The sequence below is a fragment of the Eucalyptus grandis genome, chromosome 3 (assembly GCF_016545825.1).
Source record: "Eucalyptus grandis isolate ANBG69807.140 chromosome 3, ASM1654582v1, whole genome shotgun sequence".
NCBI classification, from domain to species: Eukaryota; Viridiplantae; Streptophyta; class Magnoliopsida; order Myrtales; family Myrtaceae; genus Eucalyptus; species Eucalyptus grandis.
In genome coordinates this window covers 27,427,257-27,438,448 of record NC_052614.1, presented here as the reverse complement: position 1 = coordinate 27,438,448, position 11,192 = coordinate 27,427,257, and the positions used below count along the sequence as shown (strand labels likewise).

The 11,192-nt window shown below is 41.0% G+C and overlaps 1 protein-coding gene across 1 annotated transcript; it reads left to right on the top strand.

Moving 5' to 3' along the window:
* The first annotated feature begins 779 nt into the window (after positions 1-779).
* Positions 780-2,431, top strand: LOC104436972 (anthocyanidin 3-O-glucosyltransferase 2). Its single transcript, XM_010049834.3, has one exon. The coding sequence runs from the start codon at positions 894-896 to the stop codon at positions 2,331-2,333; it is 1,440 nt and encodes a 479-aa protein (XP_010048136.2). The 5' UTR covers positions 780-893; the 3' UTR covers positions 2,334-2,431.
* Positions 2,432-11,192: the final 8,761 nt, after the last annotated feature.

Sequence of the window (11,192 nt, the reverse complement as noted above, 5' to 3'; positions counted from 1 at the left end):
GACTTTGTCTTTTCTTCTGAACCGATTTTATCAGCACCGTTTCAACTTAAACTTCTCTTTGCCAGCTGTAGTTGATGAAGGGTAGTTAGTTATTTTGGCTGCTTGTCGCTCAAGTTCTCTAGAGTATAGCAGCTATAGATTTCTCTGGAAAAATTGGTGAAACTTCAACATATAAAAGTTTTTCTGATATAGGTTAAATTAATTGAGATTGTAATTAATCATTTTATAGGATTAGTCTAATAAGATGAGATATAAAGATTATCAATTAGTTTAATATAGGGCTGATCATTATAGACCATATAAAACTTGACATGTGATAAGTGGGTCTTTGGCTTCAAACTCTATAAATAGTACTCAAATCTCTTTTTTAACTCTGATGCACAAATATCCTCACATAAGGAGTGTTTACCGAATGCTGAGGGTAAGGGGTAGTTTCATTAAGCTAGTGATAGAAAATGCAATAGAGGAGAAAAGCTTGAGTTTTGGATCGTCATTGTTCCACATAAAGAACCATGGATTTCGAATCATGTTTACAAATTTCTTTTCTTGATTATATATGTTCTAGATTCTTGCTATGGAGATCTTGGTACCGTTTTCGCAGTTTACACATCAGTCCGCGATGAGGATCCTCATTCATTTCGCCGGTAACCAATTTTATGTTCTTCTCATCTTGACAAAAAGTCACAAGTAACCCTAGGTGCAAATGCATTGAATCAAACAAAGCAAATAAAAGAATGACAAAAATGCCAAGAGAAGACATATTCAACCAAGAATCTTCCCCTCCTCTCAACGCAACTTAAATAATAATCAACATAAGAAGCCTCGAGCCTTATCACCGTTTTCTTAAAACACGAAACTTCGACACACTCCCAGGGAAAAAATCAGCTTAGCCAATGACCCATGCCGAGCTCATTTTCATCCCATCGCCTGGCATGGGCCATCTCGTATCGATGGTCGAGATGGCCAAGCTTCTTGTTGACCGCGACCCACGCCTCTCTATCACTGTCGTCATCATGAAGCTTCTGTTCGACTCCGATGCCGATTCATACACGACCTCGCTTGCCACCACCGGGGCTGCTGCCAGAATCCGCTTTGTTCATCTCCCACGTGGGAACACCAACACCTTGATCTCTTCGGGCAATTTCCGCACCCACTTCATCGAAAGCAACAAGCCCCACATCAAGCAGGTTGTTGCCGAGCTCGCTGACTCGGCCAGCTCTACCAGACAACTTGCGGGGTTCGTTCTTGACATGTTCTGCACCACCATGATTGACCTGGCAGACGAGTTCGGAGTACCGTCCTATATCTTCTTCACATCGAGTGCCGCTTGCCTCGGCATGATGCTGCACCTCCAATCGCTCCAAGATGAGCACCACATGGACATAACTGAATTCAACGATGCAGCCGGGGAACTGGACTTCCCAAGTTTCACCAACCCTTTGCCGGCCAAGGTCTTACCCTCCGTGGTTCTTATGAAGGAGGCGGTCCGACCGTTCCTGGAGCACACCAGGAGGATGAGAGCGACCAAGGGCATTGTTGTAAACACGTTCGAGGAGCTTGAACCGCATGCAATAAGGTCCTTGGCGGGCCTAGGGGCGCCCGTGGTTTATCCGGTGGGGCCAATACTAAATCTGAAGGGTGAGACCAAAATGAAGGCGAACAGTGGAGCGGATGACATCATGGAGTGGCTCAACGGGCAATTGCCTTCATCGGTAGTTTTCTTATGCTTCGGGAGCATGGGAAGCTTCGGTGAGGACCAGGTGAAGGAGATGGCTTCCGCACTGGAGCGGAGTGGGCACCGCTTCCTGTGGTCCCTACGGCGGCCGCCGCCGAAGGGCAAGGTTGAAATCCCCCATGACTACATGGACCCCGCGGAGGTTTTGCCCAAGGGTTTCCTAGATCGAACGGCTGGCATTGGGAAAGTGATTGGGTGGGCCCCACAAGTTGCGGTCCTAGCCCACCCAGCAATTGGGGGGTTCGTGTCACACTGCGGATGGAACTCCACCTTGGAGAGCATATGGTTCGGGGTGACAATGGCCACATGGCCCCTGTACGCGGAGCAACAGCTCAACGCGTTCGAGCTAGTGGTGGAACTGCGCCTTGCGACAGAGATCAGGATGGACTATAGGAGGGATTTCAAGATGGAGACCAATGTGGTGATGGCGGACGAAATAGAGGGCGCAATAAAGAAGTTAATGGAGGAGGTCAACGGTGAGAGGAAGAGGAAGGTGGAGGAGGTGAGTGAGAAGAGTAGGAACGCGTTAGTTGAGGATGGCTCTTCTTACTTGTCTTTGAGCCGTTTTATTGAGGACATATTGAATAATATGCCTTGACTCGTTTGCTTTCCTGTCATTTTCGCAATTTATGATGTTTCTCGGTCCATTTGTTCAAAAATGGTGATCCTCTCTCAATCACGATTCATAATATGCATTCTTTTTTATTTATTTGTAATCTTGCATATATCTGTGTAGAGACAACATCACAACACAATATCGATTTCTTAATACCAATCCATGTACAGCTAATGCTTCCTCAGACATTTTGTCAAGAAGAGAAGAATATGAAATGGGTTAGGTTTGATGTTCCTTTCTCTGCATTTTTTTCTCGTCTTGTTATCTTGCATATACCTGTGTAGAAACAACGTCACAACACAATATCGATTTCTTAAGACCAATCCATGTTTGGCTAATGCTTCCTCAGACATTTTGTCAAGAAGAGAAGAATATGAAATTGGTTAGGTCTGATGTTCCTTTCTTTGCATTTTTTTTCTCGTCCCATTGACATTTAAATTTTGACTAATCATTTAATAATTAATTACATAAAAAATTATAGATTAATTTTTAACCACCTAAATGAAAATATCATAATTAAATTGCATAACATATAGTTTTAAGAGCATTTATTAGATAATATATTTCATCATATTAGCATTGGATTGGAGATGGATGGTTTTGAGCTTAAAAATTCGATAAATTGAGCCCACGAAAGAAGGCGAAATTCAGTCAGGCTAAGGCCATGCAAGTGGCCGAAAATCATAGGGTAAAAGGGCCTTAATTGGCCTAATTTGGTCTTAATCCAGCTCATTAAGAATCTAATTAGGGACCGGCCTTAGGATATTAGAATCCATAAAAATAAATAAATAAATAAATTGAAAGGCCAAAGCTCCAGCCTGCGTAATCAAGTTTACCTAGGTTTTGCTATATAAACATACTTATGGCTCATAATTCGGAGGTCGGCAAATCACAATTATTAGAACATAGAGAGGCATGTTACCAAATCTCACATCGATTCTAGAAAAATAATGCTCACAAACAATTCACCAGGCAGAATATAATAATAAAAGAACAGAATGAAAAGAACACGCCAGTAAATTTGTTATCAAAGTTCAAAACTTGGGCTCACTTCCATTGTGCGAATTAGATTTCGAAAGAAGTTAGAATACAACGATGATTTTCTCTTAAGATCAGGACACAAAGAGATTGAGAATCCTTGTAAATAAAAAACTCACTTTTTTCTTCTCTCTTTTTCTTGCCTATCTATTGTCTTTTTCAGCGTCTTCACGGTTAGCGTCTTTCCATCACTAATATAAATGTATCACTTTTAAAAAACTCTGATGGAAAAGAAAAAAAGCCCATAATAATATTAGCTTCATTTATAACAAGGTACATGTGAGAAGAGAAGGAAAGAGCCCTCTAGGCCAATCCTGGGCCGAGACACTCATCTTGCCGCCCTGCCCGCCACCCCACCTCAGTCACCACCGTGCCCTCACCATCTGCGACGTCGCTCCCTTCGCCACCCAGCCTTGACGTCGTGAGCTCGCTGCCCGAACTGACTGTGAGTCGCGGAGTCCCGAGCCCCGAAAACTGCGCCGCTGCCTTGACTGCGACGTCCCTACTATTGTCCCGATTGACTAAGCCTCACTCCCGCCTTGCCCAAGTCGCCTGCGACAACTCACTGCTTCGCCGCCACGCCCGCTGCTACCCCTGGACATTGAACTTGCCGCCGCGCCCTACACCGTGCCGAGCTACTGCCCCTGCCCTGACGACAAAGCCGCACGCTCCACCCGCCGTCCGTTGCCGCTGAGCCAACGAAGACCGAGCTACAGTCCCGGTGGCAAGTTGTTGCCCCTGGACGCCGAGTTGCTGCTCGAGCCCCGTGCCATCATCCTCTGCAACATTGCCGTGACCTGCTGTGGCTGTGCCGAGTGTGAGCCCAGGCCAGCCAAGGGTCGCCCACAGCCGTCAACGTCACTGCTGATGATGCGGGAGCATCCGACTTAACTCCATCAGCGCCATCATTGTTGCTAATTCAAGCCAAGATAGACTTTGAGCATAACGTGCTTCAATAGGTCAAGACTGAAATTTTTAACTAAAGCTGTACCGAACCATTCTTGCCAAAGATATTGATACCAATGATTAATGAGTTTTCGAAGTTATTGATATGATATATTAGTCGGTGGTTTCTTGGTATGCTTTAGTAGTTGCCGATTTTGAAGTTTCTCAACAACATAACAATGGGAGGCCATTTTGAACAACTTTCTTGGATATTTGATGAAGTCTTGGAGTATTTATCTTTTGGTCAAGGAGGGAGCACGAATTTGGCAAGGCTCAAGATTGCAAGTTCCCAAGACATAATGCATCTCTATTTTCCTAGGAGTCTTTAATGCTATGTAAATTTTCAAGAGTCAACATTCTGGGTTCCTAGATCTTTAATGTTAGGGTAGTTCTCATTCCTATTCATTAGATTCCCATTTCCTAAGTTGAATTCCTCTTGTAAATAGAGGAAGCCTCTCCATAGTATGGCAGATGAATTGGATCAATGAAAATACTTGAGATTTCCTCTGTGTGAGTGAATATTTTTGAAGAGTGCACAACTCTTATTTTGATTTCTTTATCCTTAGAGAGTGGATTATTCCTCAGTGATGAGTCAAGAAGCCCTTTATTCTTTATTGGTGTATTTTCTATTAGGCCATGGTGGTGAGCTTCTCCTATCCCGAACTCCTTTATCTTTGGCGGATGGTTCGTCCTTTAAGACTTGGTGATCAACTTCTTTAATCCCGATTTTCATATTTTGGTGGTGGCGCATCCTTTATACCTCAGGGTCGATCATTTCTATCCTTGCAATTTGCATTTTCATCCTCCCACACACCATTCCCACACACCATTCCCATATACTTAACGACAAAAACATCCCTACATCCCGGAATCGCTCGCCCATGCACGAATCAGCTGACCAGATGCCAACCCGAGGGCAATTTGTCACTATTTTGCAGCTTCTTGTCGAGAACGGTTGTATCGTAATAAGCACCACCGCTGATCCCTCGCCGTTGAGCCCTATGATTGCGATTGCAGTCCGATTACGTCAGTTTGAATTTGGAAAGTTAATCCTCAAGTTAGATAATTATCTTTTTTCTAATTGATATGAAATAATTAGTTGCCAATTTTGATTTATTGTTATATTCTTATATATTTAAATAAATAATGCATATTTAGAAAAATTCTAAAAAATCACCCGGCTCGTCGTACTGAAGACTCCGAGGTTGCATCTGCGAACGTGGCGGAAGAGAACACCTCAGGCTATAGAAGCTTGCCATGCTGATGAAGACATCCTGCGTTATTGAAGCTCGCCGTGCTAAAGATTCTGAGGAAACACCCCAATCATGAAAATGCACTGGGCATGAATCGCTATAGAAGAGCACTGATTGCGAAAACATGTCAAGCTAAGTTCATTTGGTTTGAAAACATTTACTGTCATGAAATTATCATTCGACTTAGCAGAAATCATCAATCATCAAATTCTCATAAGAGAAAAGTCATCGTCAAGATGATCTTAATTAGTCGAAAGGGTTACTTAAAAATGTCAAATGAGAACTTCTTAGTCAGATGGGCTTTTCACTTAATGTCCATATAAGGCTATTTGATCCCTATCATTAATGTGAGAAATGATCATGAACACCCAATTCACCTCACACTGCCAGTTTCGAAGGTTCCAGAAAAAGTTCGCAGTAGACACATAACGACCAATCAGGGTGGTCCTTTGTAAAGACCATGATGTATGCTTGGTCACGGACTTCGACAATGGATAAGCATTTTGTGGCTAAAAAAGGAAATACTTTTCATTCATTATCTTCACTAGGATTACAGGCCAAGAAACATAAAGATGAAATAAGATAATTTGCCCTCACTTCCTCGAGTGGGAATTTTCAATTGTAGAAGCTCATACGTCAACTTTGATATTCCAATTTGAAGAGACTTTATAAGAGACATAATATAGATTTAGAAAGGGGTTGAGAAACAAAAGAAATTATTAGGCTCAAAATTCATTGATAAAGGGTTCATGAAATTAGTGATTATTTCGGCATTATTATCAATAATTCTTCATTTAAAAATCTTCTTTTCTCTTGATATTTCATTGGCCTTGAGAGTCCATTTTGATATGGTTTAATTGTCAGTTATATTGGCTTGACATGCTAAAGGTTCGCTTCTCGCCATCTGCTGGACTAGACACGTGGGTCTTTTCGCCCCTGCATTATTTTAAGATTTATTTACATTTTTCCTTGTTTTTTTTCCTTCTTCTGGCCATTTGCCTTTACTTATAGGCGGCGCCCGCTTTCATGCCTTCTCGATTTTTTTTCAACACTTTTTGCATTCATCTTTTTCTAGCTTCTTCGTCTACTAATCTTCAGACCTTTGAGCATTTTGGACTCTCGAGACCACTGTCTTCGATCATTACTCTAGTAAATCATTTGCATTTTCCTAGTGTGGGGTAATAATCAACATTTGGATTTAAGAAATGAATTCGAAAGGCCAAAAATTGATACATGAAGATATAAAGTGAACATCGCATATTCTTTTCAAGATTCTTGACAATTCCTTTCGTGATCCAAACCATGTGGGTAATAAAATATTTGTCGAGATTGATAAAGAGATGGTTGTTATAGAAAAGACATGAGATAATTTCCATAAAAAAAACATTTTTTAATCAAAAAACAAGATTGAAATATATGGAATTGGAATATGATCTTGAATTCATTCCCCTTAACTAAATAAAGAGAAGCAAATGGGTGAAAGGACTTGCTCTCACCAATCAAGATAAGTATGATGTCCATTTTTGTTTTGTCACAAAGTTTACGGGTAGCCTCAAGCATTGGTGACAATTGATGACAGAACAAGACCAAGTTCAATTTCTACCTTCACCTGACTTTAGGTATGCCATTACTCTCCTATACTATTTTTTCATTGGAAAACCTTTTGACCTTCATGAGCTCGAAAGAATAGATGTTGTTCTCTCCAGAAAAGACATCTCGATAAACATTATCGGGAAATGCTCAAGTTTTTTTTACAGTATTGGAGCTGATCTAAACCTAAAGCAAGTCTTTTTGACTTCTATTCCCAAAGAATTATCCCAGTGTGACATCCTGGTTTTCAGAATCTGTTTTCGATTAAATAAGTTGGGCTTTTCATCGATGCGCCTATAGTTTTTTCTCTAAGTTGGCTACTCACGAGATAACTAGCCTATCATGTGAAATTGTTAAGGAATATAAACGCAATAAACTTGAGAATTCGACCAGGAATCGATTGCTCGACTATTCTAATCTGCAAGGGTCATTACGGCACAATTAAAAATCAATTAGAGACCGGAGATAGGCCAATTCGACAGAGCCATGTGATTAAGTGTGGGTGATTCTACCTAATTGCAAAATTCTTGTCAATCAGCACTAGACCGATTTTTCTGTCATTTTGGTACTCTGTATTCACATTTGAAATTTTGAGATTTTCACGATAGCAAAAAGTCGTCAATGTGTTGAAGATGTACAATGTTGCTAAAAAATAATCGACCACGGATCAAATGTGCTAAAAATTTCTAAAAGCTACCCGGTAAGTTAGGTCACGCTAAAATGGCGTCAGATTGAGATTAACTGTAAAATTGAACCCGATCACAGCAATTGAAAGTTCTGTCATGTCATGATTAATTTTAAGAATGTCGAATCATCCTCCAAAATTTTTTCGGCAAATCGGGATTTCCGGTGAAAATTCAAAAGTAAGATTATTTTGGACCAAGAAAATGAGAGGGCTGCTTTTTGTCGCATTTTTGCGATTCGAGTTGGACAAATTGACAAGAAAAATTCATGAGATGGACAGGGGAACCTTGGCTAAATTTATGGACACCAAATTGAGCTCATTTGGAGAAGTATTGAAGTGGTATTGGGTGGAATTGGAGGGAATTGATCCAAAATTCATAAGCCTTATGGGGAGCAACTTTTGGACCACTTCGATGGCTTGTTAAGGAAGCCTTGGTGCTGCAAATTGGCTGTGGATGACAACCAAGGTGGTGGGGCATGAACTCAAGGGCTTTGAATAGCATTTGAAGACTTTTGTGGCATTGGTGGCCCCCTTCTTGCAGCAGCCAGCTTCTTCTTCCTTCGGCAGCTAATTTCCCCATTGTTGAAGAGTGGTGAGCTCAAGAAAACCAGAGGAACCAGCCAAGACTAGTAGCAAGCCCGCCGGAGTCCCCCCGCCGTCATCGTGCGCCGTTGCCGCCTGTCATGCACCGTTGCCGCTCGTCCGGGCCCTGCCTGAGCATCGTTCACCTGCGCCTCCAGCTTGTGCCGTCCTTGCTCGAGCTACTGCCCGAGCCCGCCTGACTGTCGTCTTAGGTCGTCGCAGCTTGCTAGGCCGTCCATCTAGCCATCAGAGTTCCCGTTGTTGCTCGCTGCAGCCACCCGGCACACCTCCTCGCTGTTTCCAGCCTAGCTGTCGCTTGGTTCAGCCCCTTCAGCCGCAAGCAGAAGTTGAAGCCAACAAAGGTCTTTGGGCTTTGTGACCTATTTTAATGCCCGTCCGGTCTCCGTTTGGTGTCGTCGTAGGCTCGGTTGTTGCCCGCCTTCGCGTCGCCGTTGTAGTAGACTCACCATATCCCTAAACCAGTGAGTTTACTTGCTAAACTCTACTTAGTGAGTTAATGATACTTAGGGGGTGATTAGTTTATGCTAAGTATGATTTAAGTGGTTAGTTAGAATGGATTAGTGATTTAATTATTCAATTATGCATGTTAGGTGGTTAGAATAGACTAATTAGGGACTAGATAGATCGTGATATTTATCTAGATAGGTTGGGAAATTTTTTGGGCCCGTTTAGATGATCAATTTAACATTTCCGGCTTAAGTTGGTATTTTTGGTAATTAATTGTATTTATTTAATTATTTTTTGGCATTTATTTAATTATTTAATATTTTCTGAAAATTATACTAGGATAGCCCGTAATCGGAATTTCATACCGATTGCAATGGTATGCTTCGTTTATGCAATTGAATGCTAAATTGTGCAAATTGAGTAAAAATTGTGATTTTGGATATTTATACCAAAATATTGTACGTCAGCTTTTGCGAGCAATAATTCATGTCATCTTGTGAGAGCAATATCATATGTCAGCTTATGCAAGCAATGATTCATGTTAGCTTGTGAGAGCAATATCGTACGTCAGCTTGTGCGAGGAATGATTCATGTCGGCTTGTGAGAGCAATATCGTACATCAGCTTGTATGAGCAATATCGTATGTTAGCTTGTGAGAGTAATAATTATTTATATCAGCTTGTGCGAGCATTATTGTACATCAACTCATGCAAGCAGCAATTGAATTGGAACTTGTGATCGATTGAATTTGATTGAATTGATTGAATGGATGGATCGATTGTATTGATGTAATAGATTGAATTGATTGCAGTGATTGTATCAATGATATCGATTGATTGATTGATTGATTGTATTGATCGATTGGGTATATGAATTATACTGACACACATGAGGGAACTGAGGCAAGGTAAGTCATCTGTTTTGTGTGCCTAGACTGCTCTAGATGTATTTCCTTCCTAGTCGGAGTTTAGGGGGTGAATTTGCTGAGACATTGTCTTACCCCGTCGTAGGCTTAAACTTTTTAGGTCATTAGATTGAGGACTCGAAGCCCCGGAGCCTACTGAAGTGGAGACCGCATGATCGGTGAATGTGTTCAACGAGTAGGTCGTAGGACAGCTTCTTTTGGGACCGATCTTTTTGTACCTAAACCCAATTGTTTATAAAAGTATTTTGGTTATGAAATTGTTTCCTGCTCTTCTATCCCGTGTTGGTTGTTGTCAGGGGTAATTATTTCGCTTCCGCATGTGCATTAAAATGAATGGGTCGGCGATGCGTCCTAAGATGTCGCAATTTTACCAACCACCGAGGGATGGGCACGTGCTCGAGGTTCAGGGCATAACACCGAACAAGTTGAGAAATCTTTTCTCAACAGACAGAGAAGAATTATGGATATTCCTTTGGAAGAGATACAACAAGAAATCCATTTGTGCCTTGATGATTTGTGTTTGAAATGCCGAATGGTTTAAACTTACCTCATGGACAATAAAGAACTTGATAGAGCCTATTCACACCAGGAGCTGAAGATCAAATGCTCCAAGCGAGATTGTGATGGTTCTTGTGGGAAGCCTTTTAGAAAGAAGAAACACTTTAAGAAATCCTGGATAAAAGAGATCCATATATGGATCCAAGCACTTCCGGAAAAAGAAGAAATTGCAATTCTTACGCAAATGAAAAGACCGTTCATGCCATAAGAAATCAACTCGATACTTCATCTACAATCAAAAGAGCCATTTCGCCAAAAAATGCCCCCAAGCAAGAAATATCAGAATCATTTGATACATCACATAAAAATTGAAACAGGCATTTCACTTGAAAATGATGATATCGAATCTCTGTTCTTCGTGGATAAAGAACAATATAAACAGACTCTTTGAGTCATCCCTTGTTACCAAAGCCCTAGTGAAACTGATTCAGATTCAGAATTTGAAGATTTTTTTTTACATATCTCTTACTTCTTCAAAACAAAATATTGACATATTTTCCAGCCAAATTCATTGTCTCCATTTTCCTGTCAATATCATCACATCAAAGTTTGTCAAACCCATCACTAGTCATTGCTCTCATAGATACTGGTGCAAGCTCTTCAATTTTAGACACTAAAGTTCTTTCTGAAGAATATCAAACTTTCTGTGTTCGATATTTCAATTCTGCTTCAAGAAATACTTTTTCAATATCATCACATCAAAGTTTGTCAAACCCATCACTGTCATTGCTCTCATAGATACTGGTGCAAGCTCTTCAATTTTAGACACTAAAGTTCTTTCTGAAGAATATCAAACT